This window comes from Podarcis muralis, chromosome 5 (genome assembly GCF_964188315.1).
Source record: "Podarcis muralis chromosome 5, rPodMur119.hap1.1, whole genome shotgun sequence".
Taxonomy (NCBI): Eukaryota; Metazoa; Chordata; class Lepidosauria; order Squamata; family Lacertidae; genus Podarcis; species Podarcis muralis.
The window spans coordinates 28,937,717-28,957,152 of NC_135659.1; the positions used below are offsets into that span (position 1 = coordinate 28,937,717).

At 43.3% G+C, this 19,436-nt stretch overlaps 1 protein-coding gene across 1 annotated transcript in view; it reads left to right on the forward strand.

Moving 5' to 3' along the window:
- Positions 1 to 19,106, forward strand: part of PLPPR4 (phospholipid phosphatase related 4) — a 37,567-nt gene extending 18,461 nt beyond the window's left edge. Inside the window, exons 2-7 of the mRNA XM_077928467.1 lie at positions 1,801 to 1,986; positions 5,179 to 5,308; positions 8,185 to 8,380; positions 12,083 to 12,140; positions 12,852 to 13,025; positions 17,115 to 19,106. Coding sequence (XP_077784593.1) covers positions 1,801 to 1,986; positions 5,179 to 5,308; positions 8,185 to 8,380; positions 12,083 to 12,140; positions 12,852 to 13,025; positions 17,115 to 18,452 — 2,082 coding nt within the window. The 3' untranslated portion in view covers positions 18,453 to 19,106. The remainder of the gene's footprint in view (positions 1 to 1,800; positions 1,987 to 5,178; positions 5,309 to 8,184; positions 8,381 to 12,082; positions 12,141 to 12,851; positions 13,026 to 17,114) is intronic.
- Positions 19,107 to 19,436: the final 330 nt, after the last annotated feature.

Consider the following 19,436-nt stretch of genomic DNA (forward strand, 5'->3'; position numbering starts at 1 on the left):
GGCATCATTGGGAGACTATACAGGCAGAGACTCTTACCTGCATAATCTCCTCTCTCCCCCTTCTGACCAAAGTGAATCAGTGCTTTAAACTCTAATTTAAGATGTGGTTGGTGGCAAGGAGAGAAAGGAAGAAAGAGATGGTGCAGACAACATCTCTGCCTGTATTGTATCCCCTTCACTACCTTACTACCACCACCCTCCACCTTTTGACAGCCCCAGATCACTGCAGGTGGACCTGAACTGCCTCAGAGTGATCTAGTGCTGCTTCGACCCACTCTGGACATATCTCAGAGTGACCCATATCAGCCCGATTTGGTTTGGGATCTGAGATTTGTAAGGACTGGATGCAGAGACTTAAGTTATCAGCCTCTTCCCAGGCATCAAATGGCCGGCCTGATGAGCAGAGAGGGAGCAAATTGCATCTCTACCAGGGCACTGTGCTGAGAGGTGAAGGTGAAACCTCTCTGACCACCTCAGTGCTGTGTTTACTGAAGAGCTTGGAGGGTTGATCTGACCTGCAGTCTAGGGGTTAGCTGCTCCAGATAGGTACCAAGAGGAAGGCGTGAAAAAAGCAATCAGGGTGCTACATCGCAGATTTGTGCAAGAGAAAGTCTGCTAACCCAGCGTGAACTTTCCCACTTCCTTCTCCTCCCCATGCAAGATACTGCAGCCTCTCCTCAGGAAAAGGCACATGATGTGCCCCTGGGGCTGCAGTAGCAGCAGCTAGGCCTCTGCTTGGCTGCTGTGAGTGTACATACAATCAGACACATTTAAGAGATGTAAACTGATATATGATCAGGTTTCTGTGCTTAAAAAAATTAAAGATGCTTCATTTATCATTTATACTAATCGCAAACTCAGTCTCTGAGTGGCAGGGCTTTTATGTTTCAGAAGTACACAAATCCCGGATGTGGCTAGGCATCCGGGATCCTTAGTGATCCAACCAGAGGGTGGAGGGATGCTGCGCATGTCATGCTGATGCCCGGCCATGTCACACCCCCAGCTGGCCAATCAGTGCAGCTGGGGGCGTGGCCACTGGCCGTTTAAGAAGAAGAAGATGCAGAAGAGTTTGGACTTGATATCCCACCTTTCACTCCCCTTAAGGAGTCTCAAAGCGGCTAACAATCTCCTTTCCCTTCCTCCCCCACAACAAACACTCTGTGAGGTGAGTGGGGCTGAGAGACTTCAGAGAAGTGTGACTGGCCCAAGGTCACCTAGCAGCTGCATGTGGAGGAGCGGGGAAGCGAACCCGGTTCCCCAGATTACGAGTCCACTGCTCTTAACCACTATACCACACTGGCTCAATTGTGATGCAGCCGGGGGGCAGTAAGGGTATTCTGTTAAAGGGATCTGGGGGTGTGAATCCTGTCTGAAGCCTGGATGTGGGCTAGGGCCATGCCATGACCCCAACGGGGATTCCGCAGGGTGCCCCGATTTGACGTATGTCATAGGGCTCCCCCTACTGGTGGTTTACCCTTAGTGAGACTCCTTGCAGACAGGCAGGAGTCAGGATATAGCCTGGTTTCACCCAATGCCTAAGCCAAACTGCTCACATCTGTAACCAATAAAGTTGTGGCCTAATTTATTCCATAAACCTAAAATATCCATTTCTGTGTGTTTATTATCTAAGGGAACTGTGGGGCCCAAGGCCTTGGCACGCAGCTCTCTCTGATTAGCCCCGTTTCGGCTGCAAAGCCATCACAACTCTGCGTTTGCTCGTGTTGCTATATAGGCTTGCAGATGAGACCCCAAAAATGTATGCATTGCTTTTAACAAGTCTTCCTCCTCCTTCCTTCCCAGTTGCCCATACTGGCCTCCTCTGTGGTTAGCCTCTATTTCCTTGAGCTGACGGATGTCTTCAAGCCGGTTCACTCTGGATTCAGTTGCTATGACAGGAGTCTCAGTATGCCATACATCGAACCTTCACAAGAGGCTGTTCCTTTCCTGATGTTGCTCAGCTTGGCTTTTGCGGCACCAGCCATTACGGTGAGTTGCAGAACATCCCACTTAGCCCTCTTAACACCCTTTCATGTTGGCGCATCGGCAGTAGAGCAGAGTTCACGTTTTCATCAGGGAATGCATGAATAAATCAACAAATGTTTGAATCGCACAGTTACATCTGCATACAAGAGTGATGTAGTGGTGGGCAGGGAGAGTGGTTGTTTTGTTTTTGTATTTATTATGTATTTTGTGTTTTTGTCTTGTATTTTTATGCTGTGACTAGCTCTGAGATCTATGGGTGAAGGGTGGTATAATAATAATAATAATAATAATAATAATAATAATAATAATAGATAGATGATAGATGATAGATAGATAGATAGATAGATAGATAGATAGATAGAGGAAACTGCTCCCCTCTTTCTTCAGGAAGAGTGCAACCCCATCCAGATTAGGTGATCCACCTAATTAGAGGAGCAGCGTGGTGCAGTAGTTATAGTGTCAGACTAGGACCTGGGAGACCAGGGTTCAAATCCCCACTGGGTGATCTTGAGCCCGCCACTCACTCTCAGCTTCACCTACCTCACAGACTTGTTGTGGGAATTAAATGAGGAGGACCATGCAAGCCACCTTGAGCCCCATGAAGAAAAAGGGAGGATATAAATTATTTAATGACTAAATAATTTAGAAACTACTCACCCAGGGCTTATCCACACTTGCTTTTTGCCTCACTCCTTCAAGTCAGAGGCCTGCACTTCAGTGTTCTGTGTCTGAGTGTGGTGGTTTGTCTGTTTGTTGCCCCCAGCTTTCCCTGTGAAAACCCACTCTTTAAACTGGAATCGGAGCAAATATCAGTGTGGGTTTCCCACAGGTTGCCATTTGCTCTGATGGAGCTTTAAAGAGCAATGTTAAACAAAACGGAAATTTAAGAATCCCCATCAGTTGCTATTGGTCGAAGTGACACCTTCATAATGGCTGTGTGGAGACAGATCATGTTTTCGGAGGCTGTTTTTGACAGTAGCTCTCAGTTTATAGAATCCCTTGGGTCCCTTTCGCCATCTACATTCTTGAGGAATTATACAACCACCGCTGCCCTTATTTTGCTGTAGGGGAAATAAGAAAAGCCCATTAAAATACACAGTGCAGCAGGGAGAAGGTTATTGGGCTAGCAACAACGTCAGACCACTGAACTATCCGCTCACCACGCAGCAGGAAGTCTACTGCATCAGCAGTCATGGGTTTCCACAGCTTTTAATTAAAGCTTCAACATGAAGTAAATAAATAACACCTCGCCCGCGTTGCTTCATACTTAAAATACATAGGGGTCACCCTGATTATTGGTAATTAGAATCCATTTCTTTATGGTTATACCTCCTCCCACAGCAACAAAAGAGTGAGCATTAAATGTATATTCATGCATGTACATTCCTTGACTACAGGCAAGTAAACGTGTGGAAAGGTTCTGCATTTTGAATGCCATCGTGTGTCTGCGCTGCTAAATCTCCGATAGCTCAATTTACACCTTGGATGAATTTGCTTTCATCAAGGGTTGAACAGGCAAATGCGTACCAACCCTAAGGTTGTGGGTTTGTGAGTGGTGGTTGTTGTTTTTAACAGTCCATGAAGAACTGAAGAGAACGATTACATTCCAGTAGGTGCAAGAGAGATTAAGAACAAACATAGGTTCCTGTGCATTGATCTTGTGGTCGTTTCAGGTTTTGGGTAGGATATAATCTAAAAGAGCACTACTGAATTCTTCCCTCAGTGCATGAACAGCTTGTTGCAATTTTTGTTTAACAGGGACAACTGTAGAGTGTTGTTAATTTTTATACTCACAAGCCATTCAGTCAGCTTAAAGCAGGCATGGCCAAACTCGGCCCTCCAGCTGTTTTGGGACTACAACTCCCATCATCCCTAGCTAACAGGACCAGTGGTCAGGGATGATGGGAATTGTAGTCCCAAAACAGCTGGAGGGCCATCTTTGGCCATGCCTGGCTTAAAGGATGTTAAATCTAGAATGGCCCCGAAACCATGCCTTCTATTGCCAGTGTTTATGTGAGTGCTGTTGCTTATATAGGCAAAATGATGTCCCACACACAGCCCCAGTGTTGGGGATAGGGCCAATGCAGGGCTATTTAGGCCTGGCCTGGCTTCAGCATGTTCATTCTACCCATCCTCCCATCCTTTATTCAGTACAGGCATTGCTGGTCACCATTTAGGGCCAAATTGGGAGGGGAGTCAACAGTTGATTGGCCTTGGTGGTTTTATTTTTCACTATTCTGTACTGATTTGCTGGCAGGTGTAATGAACAAAGATTAACCAATAAATAGGTTAAACTGGTGGTTAAATGGGTTAAACATTGGCGGGTAGGTCTCCAGAGGTTATCAGGCAGTTAAGGTTGTAATTCTGAGACTCACCTTCAGGGCTGTGGAACTCACTGGCATGGTAAGGGACACCTTTGGGGCCAACGTGTAACATCAACCTATAATTCTGGGGGCCTCTTTATTCACCTTAAAGGTGGGGCTTAAGGGACAGCTCAAATGAAGTGGTACCCCTCACCTTTGGCAGGTTGGCTCACCCGCAGTTTGTTATGAGTAGGGAGTATGTCTCACCATTATTCCCCTCTGCAAGTTGGTTGCGTTAAAATAACTGTGGCCCAATTCACCCAGCCTTGTGTTTTTGTCTCCTTCCTTCCATGTTTGGTCACTGAGCAGGGCAAGTTATTACAGATCAGCCCTGATGGCAGTGTCAAAACAAGGCATTTCAAAATGTGAATTCTCCATCCAGCGATGAGTTTAATTTAGTGTCCTTGGGCATCACATTGTATCTCAGTATCTTAAGCTAACTACCTGGGAGTGTTGATGTGAAACAAAAATACAGATATCGGGGCTCTTTTGAAGAGGACGGTGTGGGTGCAGATGTTCTAATTGTGTTTATTAATATAGTCATATAATCAATCCAAGAAGCCCTAAAGCATGCCATTGTTAGAGAGATGGAACATATCCAAGATCAACCACTGTCCCCATCCCAACAGATCAAAATATCTCCCTTGCAAAACAATGAGTTTTCAAGACAGTGAAAATGCATTACATCTAACCTTGCCATGTTCTTGGAACAATGTTAACAGGCACAAATGAAGTTTGGTCTCTTATGACTATATGTGAGTCCTTCTAAACAAATCATGCTCTGGTTACATAATTGCTAGCGTTGCCTTGAACCCTTCCTTTGTCATAACAGATCATGGTGGGCGAAGGAATTCTCTACTGCTGCCTTTCAAAACGTCGGAATGGCATAGGAGCCGAGGCCAATATCAATGCGGGAGGCTGCAACTTCAACTCTTTCCTTAGGAGAGCCGTCCGATTTGTTGGTGGGTTTTGGCTCATGCCTTTGTTGAGGAATTTCTGGTTTTTGATTCATAAGAATCTTGCTGCTTTTAGTCTCTTTAAAAAAAATAATTGAAGGACATGTCAGATTTCAGATCTACAAGAATGTACCATGAGGGCTGGGTCAGACATTTTCATAAGTGAAATACAGAGATGAAAAGAGACCACAAACATGCTCACAATCTAATAGGCATGACACAAAAGGGAGAAAGGGATGAGAAGGGAAGAGGAAAGTAAGATATTATTTCTGAGGTTATATAATCTCATCAGTATCATCCAATCTGGACAGGTAGGAATCCCTGCCTTTGCTTATGTTCAAAAATGCAAATATTTCTGCAGTATAAAATAGTACAGTCTAGGAAGGATATCTGAATTGGCCCTGACATCTGGAAATGTTAGCCTAAAAATAAATAAATCAGGAGGTTGCTTGATGGGCAGTAAATACAACACATCATAAGGAAAAGTAAACATTTTGATTGTAAAAAAAAGAAGACTTATTATAGAACCCCTTTTACAAGAGAAAATGAGAAATAAATACACAGCTGCCAGTGATATTAATTTGGCATGGCTCTGTTTGAAATAAAGAATGAAAGTCTAGAGCTAAAATCATTGGGGGGACCCACACACATTGAGCAACTTCTTAGCTTCACACCACAAAGTGCTCAGTATCCATTTTCCACAGTGCATAATGTGTTCCTTTTCATTATAATATTGAACCATTGCACAGTCCATTTACAAAGTTCCCACCCACTTTTCTCAGCACAGCTCATCCCATTGCTGCTTAAGTGGTGTAACAACAAGAGTATAGAACTAGACATGTAGAGCTCCAGGTTCAAATCCCCACTCAGCCAAGAAGTTCATTTGATGACAAACATCATCTCTCAACCTTACCCTCCTCACAGAGTTGTTGTGGAGAAAGGTGGGGGGGGAGCACCATCTATCCTACTGTAAGATGGTTGAAGAGATGTAAATATACTTTATTTTTTTAAATTAAAAAACCAACTAATTATGATACAACATCAGTCATGCTCTCCTGGGTATATGACTTTTATTACCAATAAAAATATAATGCATTCAAAAACAACAAATGGAAAGTAAAAATAATACTTGGTGGAAGCAGGCCCTGTTAAAACCATTGCGGCTTGTGTCTAAATTACATGCTTAGAATTAGTTGTGCTACAAGGCCAGAACTTTGGGGAGAAGTCCAGACTGAGGAGAAGAGCCCCCAAACACAGCAGGTCTTGTTTATCACATTTTGAAGTAAGTGAAATATTACACATGCCAGCCTGGTTTGCATACTGCACTAAACCATGGTTTACTGAACTGGGGCTTAGCTTGTATATGTGAACCCCACTCAGCAGCTGCACTGTGGTTTGCTTACTACCAACAAACCACAGTCTGAAGCCATACTTTTTGTTGACTTAAGAACCTTGCTTTGTTTTCATTATAATAAAACAATGACCAGGGTGGTGATACAATGACTACTGCAATCGACAGAAGATAATACCACCAAGGCAACTATCTGTAAACAAACAATAAATGTCCATAAAAATGGCAAAAGTAGTTTATTTCCTAAATAGGTTTTATATTAAACAATTGCAAATGCTGTAAATAAAGAGTCCACTTGTGATATACCAGTGGTTGAGCGCTCGGACGTCATTCCGGTAATCAGACGTTTTGTCGCTAAAGAGTTCAGTCATCAGCCTCCTTTAGGTTTAACAAACTGAAAGAAACCGTCCCCTTTTTTCTGTGCTCCTCCCAGTGGAAACATGCAGATAGGGACAGATATATCTCTGCTTTAAGTCATTTATATACTGTCTTCTCTTGTGTATTATTTACTACAAAGCTTGATGACTAAGCTCTTTAGCAACAAAACGTCTGAGTCATGTCCAAGCACTGAACCACTGTTATATCAGAAGTGGACTCTTCATTACTGCGTTCACAATTGTTCAAAATAACATCTATTTTGGAAAGAGAAGAAATGAGCACCGAACCACTGGTATATTACAAGTGAACTCTTTCTTTACTGTGTCTGCTGTTGTTTAAGATAAAACCTATTTGGGAAGGAAACTACTTTTGCCATTTTTATGGATGTTTATTGTTTATTTACAGATAGTTGTCTTGGTGATATTATCTTGTTTTCATTATGGCTTGGTGTTACATGTGAATCCAGCACCTTTCCATGCTCGTGGTTTGTATGACACTCACCTGACTACAAAGGCGTTATACAAGAGCCACAGGAAAACAAACCAGACTTCTGAGAAACAAGCCATAGCTTGTTGGATCATCTATGGCACAACTTGAGGCTAGCCCATGGTTTGTTAAACAAACCATGCCTTAAACAAACCATGGTGTGAACCAGGCCACTCTAATGAAGGGAGGCTCCCTTAAAACCATTAAATCCTGATTACAGAATTACCTAACTGCACCAATGACCTTATCCATTTTTCACTGTTAATTGGGCATTGTTCTATTGATTCCAAGGGAGGCAAAGCACTCTATTATCCAGATTATGATCCCAAGGCTAGAAGCATGTTTTATTACACAAGCAAACTCCAACTGGGAAGCAAGCCTTAATGATGAAGCATCATTTAACTATGAGAACTTTACAGTTGTGGAGTGTGCATGTGAAGATATAGCTGAGCTGTTATATACTAAATCTAAAGAGAGGTTTAGCTTTAAGCCATGACACGTTGCTCTCTGTGAAAACACATATTGATTAAAATACGATAACCAAATGAAATTGGTCGGTGGAGACAGATTTGGGCCACAGGCCACCAGTTTGCCATCCCTTGACCTAGGATGAAGCGCTGTATCTATTTGGCCAAAGATGTTAAGACTTCTCCTGCTTCACTTCTAGGTGTCCATGTCTTTGGCCTTTGTGCCACAGCTCTCATCACTGACATCATACAGCTGTCAACTGGGTATCAAACGCCATATTTCCTGACTGTATGCAAGCCTAACTATACATCACTCAACGTATCCTGCTCAGAAAATTCTTACATCGTGGAGGATATTTGCTCAGGAACCGATCCCATCATCATCAACGATGGAAGGTTAGACACAGAAAGATGGGGGAGGGGGAAAATATGGTCTTTCATTGTTTATTATGTCTTGGTTTGGGGGGGTAGCTCAGTGGTAGAACATATGTCTTGCATACAGAAGGTCCCAAATTCAACCCCGGCATCTCCAGGGAGGGCTGAAAGAGATCCATGCCTGAAACTCTGGAGAGCCAGTGTAGGTAAACAATCCTGAGCTAGATGGATTAATGGTCTGGCTCAGTTTAAGGCCACTTAGTACATCCAAGTCAAAAATGTGCTGCCGTCTATTTTCATCCATAACTGTGAACCAAAATCTGCTGACAATATCTGCAAGCTTTCCTAAGACTTGGTCATGCATACATGCATTTCATTCTCATGATTTAGATATATCATACCCAACTCCATTATGCATTAATATAGCCAAGAAGCAGCATTCAAGGGGGGAGGAGCAAGATGAAGGGGCAGAGCTCTGCAGATAAGAGCAGACTTTGTTTTCATTGACTCTCATGAAGCCATATGGCACAAATGGCAAGATGGCAGGGGGGAGGAGCAAGATCTGCTCCTCCAACCAAAGCTAGCATCACATTGACCAAGAAACGAGATATGGCTACTTCGTTATTTCCTTCACGATCCCAGAGCTGCCAGTGGTTGCACACATTGTAGTTATTTGAGAGAGTCGTGCATCTGGGATTTGCAAAGGAGATGTGGGCACCTCTCTGCATTGTTTATTAGAAACTTCAAGGGGGACGATGGCTACATAAAAACATAATGACTAATAATAATAATAATAATAATAATTTATTTATATCCTGCCCTCCCCAGCCAAAGCCAGGCTCAGAGCGGCTAATAACAGTAAAAATAGCACAGTTTACATAAAATCACAGTCAATTAATTGAAATACATTCTAAAATCAGTTCAGAATCAAATTAATGGCAACCATTGGGCTAGAGTTCTATGAAGATTACAGAAGGAGAGAGGGGGTCAGACTGTGCCTTGGCCAAAGGCCTGGTGGAACAGCTGTGACTTTGCAGGCCCTGCGAAAAGATGTCAGGTCCTGCAGGGCCCTAGTCTTCTGTGACAGAGCGTTCCACCAGATCAGGGCCATGGCCAAAGAAGCCCTGGCTCTGGTTGAGGCCAGCCTAACCTCCCTGTGGCCCGGGACCTCCAAGATGTTTTTGTTTGAAGACCGTAAGGTCCTCCGTGGGACATACCAGGAGAGGCGGTCCCATAGGTACAAGGGTCCTAGGCCGTATAGGGCTTTAAAGGTTAAAACCAGCACCTTAAACCTGATCCTGTACTCCACCGGGAGCCAGTGCAGCTGGTATAGCACCGGGTGAATATGATCCTGTGGCGAGGACCCCGTAAGGAGTCTCGCCGCGGCATTCTGCACTCACTGGAGTTTCTGGGTCAGTCTCAAGGGCAGCCCCACGTAGAGTGAATTGCAACACACATACGTAGGAGAGGACTGAAATTTGGGGCAGGGATTGCATGAATTATTCAGAGAAGACGAACACAGAAAGGCTAGCATCAAATATGTGGCTAGACTTTTTATTCTGAAATTCATCAAAAACCTCTTAGCTCCCCAGAGCCTCCTCAATAATGCAGGAAACCGGTGCACGGAAGAGTGTTCTTGCGTCCATGTGCTACTTGTGGGTTTCTGATTGGCCACTGTGAGAACAGGGTGCTGGACTAGATAGGCCATTGCCTTGCCTTACTTCCTCATGTGTTTAACAGTGACTTCCCATCACTTTGGCATACAAAGCTGGCCCAGGCATTAGGCAGGGTGAGGCTGCTGCCTCAGGCAGCGGAAGCCCACACATTGGCATCCCTAAACACATCCTTCCTGCCCTGCCACTTCCAGCGCCGATTTTGGGAAAGATTGTATCCATTTTGGCACGACCTTGCCTGAAATTGATGACAGCAGCGCTCCTCCAACAGCGGATTGGCCTACAGGAGAATCCCAGAATTAGCCAATCACGTGGGGCCCATTGTGTAAATAATGTATATAAAGCAGACATTCCGAGGGAACTTCCATTCCTCCTCACCACTATGAGCTGAATAAAGAGCATGAAATCCACTCTCGACTCTGAGTATATTTCACCTATAGTGCCTCCCCTGGACACATCACATACCATGTGTTGCCATCTATTTATATTCCCCAAGTGCAAAAAGTCAGTACAAATTCTGCCGCTTTTCCACTCTGCCGCTTTTCTGCCAATCATAGTAGTACCATTTTTCTTTACAGAGTTGTTGTACATTTTTTTGGCAGAAGTTCTTAAAACCTGCCCATGGCGGGGGATCTTTATAACAATTGCCTTTTTTTCCCTTACTTCCTTCCTTCCTTTTTTTGGGGGGGGACATTCTTTTAAGAGGAAGCAGGTGTTAAAACGTGGCTTCAAGAGACAAAAGTTCAAAACAAAAAAGTGACATTAAGCATCATTCCCAGCCACTTGCTCCCTAAAATTTTCCTGCCTCACTTTGCAGTTGTTTTATCACCCAAAACAGTTCTGTGCTTCTGAACATTTAGTGCAAAATGCACATAAAAATGTTTGCATTTGTGAAAATATACAAAAATGTGCTCTTTGATGAAAAAATGTTTTGCAAAATGGAACTATTGGGGAAAATTGCATACACACACACACACACACATATGCAAATAGATGTGCAAATGTGGAGAATTGAACTTAAGACTGGAAAACTGAAAAAGCAAAAGAAGCTGAAATCGGCAGATCCACCTATATCTATGTTCAAATGATAGGCATCAACATCATTTAATTATGCAGTTCTGATCACATGATAACGATCAAGTGATGCCTTGCATGTGTGAAAGGGCCATTACAGCTCCGACAGACAAGACATTCATTTTCATTCACATCATGCTTCTCAATTTAGCTGCAAATCATCCCATACGGAGCAATGAAGGATAGAGAAATCAAGTGATACACATGTATGTATGAGCCTGGCCTTAAGTGGGGAGAGGGATCTCTCCACTGTTGAAATTAATGGATTTCACCCAACCTTAGTCATTGAGTATGTCCATTTGAAGTAATGGGGATGCCTAACTTAAATCCATTATATATCTATATCGATAGATAGATAGATAGATAGATAGATAGATAGATAGATAGATATAGGGACCTAATAAGTTTGTTCTGGGTATGAGCTTTCGTGTGCATGCACACTTCTTCAGATACTTCAGATGCATGCACACGAAAGCTTATACCCGGAACAAATTTAGTTGGTCTCTTAAGGTGCTGCTGGACATTTTAATTTTTTTTATATATATTTCGACTGCGTCAGACCAACCCAGATGCCTACCTGAATTAAGTCCATTAATTCAAGAAGTCTATTCTGAGCAGAATTTATTTGGATGCAACCCAATGGCGATAATTACTCAACCTTTTTTTCCTAGATTGTTGTGCATTACAGATTCTTCTGTGTAATTGTAGAATCTGTCCATTGCAATACATAAATCAAAACCCACATTATTTGAGACCAGAAGTTTACTCTGTTAATGGTGCCTAAATTCCACATTCTCTTCAGTACACTGAACTTTTTTTCTTTTTTTTTTAAGCCCTATAGTGTGATGATATTACAGTTTGTAAGTTAAATATGATTACAATACTGGACCACCCAGTGCTTTGGTTATTTTTAAATCAGCCCTTGCGGAATGTATTTTTAAGTGAGAAATTTAATTTGGGTGTCCTTCCTTTGCAGAAAGTCATTCCCTTCACAACACGCCACCCTGGCAGCATTTGCAGCTGTGTACGTTTCGGTGAGTAATTAAGCCTCTTTGCAATAACGTGGACAAAAGGGTAAAGTCAGAATGTCATTTCATGTCTTGTTTAAAGCAGGAAGGTTGAGACTGCAGATGCCAAGTGTCCCCCCACAAAAGAAGGAGGGGAAAAAACTTTTTCTCTGCTCCCCCATTTATTTATTTAGGGAGGCCTGAAATAGAAAAATCGGAAATCAGGGCTGAAATTAGCGGGTAAAATTTTATGAAATTGGTTTTTTATTTCAGAATAAGTCAAGTACTTCTTAAAATGCCACCAATTCAGTGGCGTAGCATGGGTTGTCAGCACCCGGGGCAAGGCAAGTAATTTGCACCCCCTAACCCGTGGATTTGCGCCCCCTAACCCGTGGATTTGCCCTAACCCCAGATGTTGCGCCCGGTGCGGCCAGCCCCCCCTGCACCCCCCATGCTACGCCACTGCACCAATTCACATTAATGCAGATCAGATGCCTCCAATCCCCGCATCGAATGAATGAAACTGAAAAGAGTTGAGACGTTTGTGTTAATTTCTACAAACTTTCCATGTTCTGAAGCCCATGGAGTTCAAAGTGAAAGCTCAGGATGAGAAGCTATGGACCTTTCAGGCTTAAGGAGAGGCACATTACTAGCTCATTAAGGAAACAAGAAAGCAAACCACCCCACCTGGGAGATTTAACTAAATTGCTTTTTTAAATGTTTTGTTTTGTTTTAAAGATGTACTTCAATTCCACGTTAACTGACTCCTCTAAACTTCTGAAACCGCTCCTAGTATTTGCATTTATCATCTGTGGGATTATATGTGGACTGACTCGCATCACCCAGTACAAAAACCACCCAGTTGATGTTTACTGTGGCTTTTTAATTGGAGGTGGAATTGCCCTGTATTTGGTAAGTAGACTGGAAGTGCGCAGAGATGCCTGCGTTTTGGTAGCTAAATGCCCTACAAATAAGATATATTTTGTTTCACTTTTATTTGTAGTAGATTCTGTTCTGCACGATACTGTAGAACGGAGGTTTTCAACCTTTTTGAGTCCATGGCTCCCTTCTTTTTTGCAGCTGTGGGGCATTGTGCTCTAAGCCTTAGAAGCCCAGTTATGTCACCCTTGCTAGTGTGGTGTAGTGGTTAAAGGCGGTGGACTCATAATCTAGTGAACCGGGTTCGCGTCTCCGCTCCTCTACATGCAGCTGCTGGGTGACCTTGGACTAGTCACACTTCTCTGAAGTCTCTCAGCCCCACTCACCTCACAGAGTGTTTGTTGTGGGGGAGGAAGGGAAAAGGAGATAGCTGCTTTGAGACTCCTTAGGGTAGTGATAAAGTGGGATATCAAATCCAAACTCCTCCTCCTCCTCCTCCTCCTCCTCCTCCTCCTCCTCCTCTTCTTCTTCTTAGTTGAAACTAAGTTGAAACCAATCTAACCTCCTTGAGGCTCGGGACCTCCAAAGTGTTGTTATTTGTGGACCTTAAGGTCCTCCGCGGGGCATACCAGGAGAGGCGGTATGAAGGCACCAAGTTGGGGAAAGTCAGCCTAAAATCACCACCCAGCACGCATTGCCTGAACACTGAAACCATTAAAATGGATAAGGCCAGCTGTAGCCAGCTGATCAAAAACAAAAAACTCCTGGCACAGAAAAGAGAATGGAAATGCCTAATAGATGCATCCAGAGAGAGAGATTCGGCCACCTTCTGGAGACTGGTAGCAAATGGAGTGCGATCTACTTCCTCAGAAGTGGAGTATACTATACCTGCAGGGACTTGGGAGGCATTTTTCCAATCTTCATATTCAGCTCTGCCTTTGACACAGCCACTAATACAGTGTGCGGCAGGTGATGAGTGGCCCCCGGTGTCGGTTGCGGAGATTAGGAGGCTTATTCAGGCACTCAAACACAGAAAAGCCCCGGGAGCAGATAATATCTCTCCTGAGCTTCTCAAAGCCAATATTGACTGGTGGGCCCCAGTCCTTGCCACCCTTTTCACCAGCATAGATCAAACAGCAATAATACCAGAGGACTGGGGATTGGCAATCATCGTTCCCATATTCAAGAAAGGCTGTAAACTTGATCCAGCCAATTACAGACCAATCAGTCTCTTAAGCATCATTAGCAAACTTTATGCAACTCACTTACGTGAAAAGTTTGCGGACTGGCTGGAACAGGAGCACATCCTAAAGGAAGCCCAGGCTGGTTTCAGGGCACATAGATCAACTCTAGACCAAGGACTGGTATTGCAACATCTAGTGGAGAAATACACCTCAAAGAAAGGAGGCTCTCTCTATGTAGCCTTTATAGATTTCAAATCAGCTTTCGATTTGATACCCCGGCACAGACTTTGGGAGAAATTAAATGCCACAAACATCGATAGACGTCTTTTGCTTCTTATCCGTAGACTACATGAAAATACTCGGATCCGTGTTAGATGCGACCGTTATGGGAACCTATCAAAGGAAATCCAAAGTTTCCATGGTGTCAAGCAAGGCTGTGTTCTTGCCCCTATTCTATTTAACTACTATATAAACTCCTTAGTCGGAAAGATGGAGGAAGCAAGTACTCATTCCCCAAACTTAAATAATACACCAATCCCAGTCCTTTTGTACGCAGATGATGCGGCACTTATTTCCTTCTCTTGTGTGGGTCTAAGAAAACTTTTACGAGCTCTTACAGAGTATTGCGAAGCTGAACACCTAATAATAAATTACACTAAATCAAAAATTATGGTGTTCTCCAAGAGAAAACTCCGACATAAATGGAAAATTAATAACCAACCTATTGAGCAAGTAACATCTTTTAGATATCTTGGAATAATTTTCGATGAGAAGGGATCTTGGTGCCATCAGATTAAGAATTCCATTGTAAATGCGCAAAGATCTTTCAGAGCTATCATAAGATTCTTTTACAGAAAAGGAGGTCAATATGTTCCTGCTGCCTCCCAGGTCTTTGTTGCAAAAATACTTCCACAATTGATGTATGGCACCCAGATATTTAATTCTCAAAAACTCAAGTCCCTGGAATCTGTACAAACTAAATTTTACCGCTCCCTACTAGGGTTACCTACCTGTGTCTCCAACACTGCCATTAGGCTGGAGGTAGGTCAACTCCCTATTAATGCCAGGATATGGATCCTGAAGATTCACTTCTGGCTAAAACTCATATTTTTCCCAGTGGGAGTGGCTCCATTGACTCTACTAGACCCGTTCCAGTCTAAATGGAGATTGTCGCTTTATGAAAAATTGAAGGGCCTGGGGCTTTCCCCACAAGAACTTATAGCCTCAGGTTTTGAAAAGGCTAAAATGATGGTGAGCCAGCGAATAGGAGATGTAGAGCTTCAGGACCATATGAGCAAGATAGATAAATACCCAGCTATCCAAGATTATGGAAAAGGGTTTAATCTAACCCCATATTTGCTGGATCTACAAATCGCAAAATATAGGCGGGCGTTTACCCTTACCAGATTTGATGTACTGCCATCTGCCTTATTAAAGGGCAGATACGAGGGCACACCCTATGCTGAACGAGTTTGCCCATGTGGTCTGAAGGAGGTGGAAACGGCTTCACATGTGTTGTTACACTGCGACCTTTACGGGGATATCAGGTCACTGTTTATCTCCCCTATCGTTCAGAAATTTCCAGGTCGATCTGAATCTCAGCGGCTGAAAATCCTACTAGGAGATAAAAACCCAGAAGTAACACAGAAAGTGGCCAAGTTTTCTGCGGCCGCGATCAAGCGGAGGGCATTAGTTGTAAAAAAGTAAAAGATCTGACCCCTGGACAAGCCCCCCCCTTTTTTAAGTCTATACATATACTGTAGTGCATATATGAGTATATATGTGTGTGTGTGTGGGTGTGTGTGCATATGTGTATTGTTTTTATGTATAATTTTACAACTTTTAATTGACACCATCATTCCCTCGTAAACTACTGTTGCCTTTTATGTTTTTTTCTTTTCTTCTGGTCTATGACCGTAATAAATTTATTCATTCATTCATTCATTCATTCATTCATTCATTCATTAGAGAGTGCAATGCATTTTCTTTTTAATGGACCACTGAATGTGTAAATAGAGTGAAGCTCAAGCTCCTGCTGAGGTTCTGCACAAATTGATTTGAAACTGATGAATTTGTCTCTCGCCAAGATATTGCATTACATGGCTATTAAGCAACAGAAAGGGCATAACCTTTGAGCAGAAAACTAATCAGGTGGAGGCCACGATCTGTAAATCAGGCTGGTGTGACTGTAAAATTGAGTGTGAGGGACAGGTGTTATCCCAAAGCTGAAAATGAATATGAAATAGCAGTATTTACATTAAGAAAAATAATCTTTTGAGAATTCTTTGAAATTTATGTTCAGCAACATTGATAACTTGCCTCGGATTGATTTTTGTCCTAACTCATTTACTGGTGAATTATGATGAGAAATCATCACCTTATCACAAACTTAAATGGTAAATGATAGCATTTCTAGTAGGTTATTGCTTTTATTGCCATTCTTTCTCATTTTAAGCCACATTGTTTAGTAAATGATGCACTCAAAATGGTTTTTGATTTGGAGGTAAGCTCTGTTGAAACATCAGTGGATGCTTCCCACAGTGGTCGAGATCCAGAGGACTGTTTGGCTTAACCCAAGCACCCAGCAAGGGCTTTGAAAAGCCGATGTTTCTTGCCCAGAAGTAGCCCATCTGGCACGCAACTTTTGAAATTTAAATTGTGGGATGTTTCAAAACAATTGGTGAAGCCTGTTGCTTGGAGCAAGGCGGGGAACATAATCCCACTGGGCATGCTCAAGATATTAAAATATGTCAAGGCGACATTTCCAGAAATGTCCTGCAATTTGCTGGCCTGTCTGTGTTGGTCTCTCAAGACATATTAGAACCAAGACTTCATAAAGTGGATTCTCATTCTAACTCAGTCACTGAATGTCAATAACGTCCAAATATTTATTTTTCATAATGGGATCCTGTGTTTTGTTTTCTTCTCCCAACACCAGGGCCTGTATGCTGTGGGGAACTTCCTGCCGAGCGAAGACAATATGTTCAACCAGAACCCACACAGAGAACCGTTAAGGTCTTTGACTGACCTGAGCCAAGATCCCAGTCGAATTTTACCCGGGAAAAATGGAAGCGGCAACGACGTCATCCCCCCTCACCACGCCGAGAGTATGTTAAACAGGAACCACAGGGACACTGGCTCCCTGACCAACCTCAAAAGGGCAAATGCCGACGTAGAAATTATAACGCCGCGAAGTCCAATGGGGAAGGAGAACATGGTGACTTTCAGCAACACACTGCCGAGAGCCAACACGCCTGCGATGGAAGAGTCGGCTCGTCGGAACGCAACCATCCATGCATCTATGGATTCTGCCCGCTCCAAACAGCTTCTGTCCCAGTGGAAGAACAAGAATGAAAGCCGGAAGTTGTCCCTGCAGGTGATCGAGACGGATTCTGGGCAGTCGCCACCTCGAGCCATTGAAATGAGGTCTAGCTCTGAGCCATCCAGGGTTGGCGTTAATGGCGATCACCATGGGCCTCCCAGTCAGTACCTGAAAATCCAGCCCGGCAGCATGCCAGGCTGCAATAGCGTTGGCCTTTCTGGTGGGCCAAGAGTTTCTATTCAGTCCCGGCCGGGTTCTTCACAGCTTGTCCACATCCCCGAAGAGACGCAGGAGAATGTGAACACGTCTCCCAAAACGAGCTCCGCCCGAGCTAAGTGGCTGAAGGCCGCCGAGAAGACTGTCGGGTGCAGAAGCAACAGCCAGCCAAGGATCATGCAGGTCATTGCCATGTCAAAGCAGCAAGGCGTCCTTCAGGGCAGCCCAAAAAGCTCCGATGGCAGCACAGTCACCTGCACGGGCTCCATCCGATACAAAACCTTGACGGATCACGAGCCGAGCAGCATCGTGCGAGTCGAAGCCCACCCCGAAAACAACAGGCCCATCATTCAGATGCCGTCGGAAGGCGAAGGAAGCGGTTCCTGGAAATGGAAAGCTCCCGAGAAAGGAAGCCTTCGCCAGACGTACGAGCTCAATGATCTCAACAGAGACTCGGAGAGCTGCGAATCTTTGAAAGACAGTTATGGATCCGGGGACAGAAAAAGAAGCAACATCGACAACAGTGAGCACCACCATCACGGGATGACGACGATCAGGGTCACGCCAGTAGAAGGCAGCGAGATTGGCTCAGAGACCCTGTCTGTTTCCTCCAGCCGTGATTCTACGCTTCGAAGGAAAGGTAATATCATTTTGATTCCTGAAAGAGGAAGCAGCCCGGAGAATACCAGGAACATCTTCTACAAGGGAACATCCCCCACAAGAGCTTACAAAGAATGAGGCTTGGTGCTTCCGCCCAGCCATGCCACTGACAATCGACACCGTTTGGTACTAGCTTTGTGCTCTCTCTACTTTTGAGCTGATGCCGAAATATTCTTGATGTGCCAAAATATCGACCATCAGCCTGACCATTTTTGGATGTTGCTGATGTGTAGTGATTGTGCATGAATTTGTGGGTTTCATGTTGCAGTGGAGGGGGAGGGGGAAGCACAAATGCGAGAACCTATCGAACGGGATGTTTCCTAACAGGTTTTTCTTTCCCCCAGACTCAAAATGTTTTTCCAATGGGAACAATGTCAACAAAAACAGCAATCTTAAATACAGACACCTTATTTCCTGAATGTGCCAACTTTTTGATTTATATATGTCTAAGGACAATGGGCAAAAGGTGTACTATCAGTGTTGTACTTCACCTTTGCGGGTTTTGCACCAAAATTTAATACAAGTCGGTGCTGATTCTAACTTTACTTTTACTTTTACTTTTTTAGTAAACTTACATACCTGTTCATTGCTACAGACACATGACGTTTTGATGTGTAATTCCTTTCCAAGTGATATTGCTGAAAATATGATGCTGGCTGCATTCATTTAGAGTAGAAAAATATTGACAGCTTTGTTATAGTGGGTATTTCACATTAAAAGATTGCAAAGGTTTTGTGTAGTTCTTTGAAATGTTTACTGGAACAAAACAAAAAAAAAACAATGTGAATGATACTCCATGAAAATGGAAACATTTTCTCTTCTGGTTAATTTTTCTGTTTCTTTTCAAAATTTGTTTAGTTTCAGGTGCTACAAAGAGGTCACTTCTCAGTGAGCTAATCTGGGACTAGTTGAAATAGCATGGGATTTTTTTCAAAACAAACAAACAGGGATCTCTTAGAGCACTGATTAACACTTCATTTTTAACAGTTTCTCGATTTGTCTCATTGCTTATCTTTCCTAATTTTTATTCATTATTGACTATCTAGTGTTTCACTCTGATAA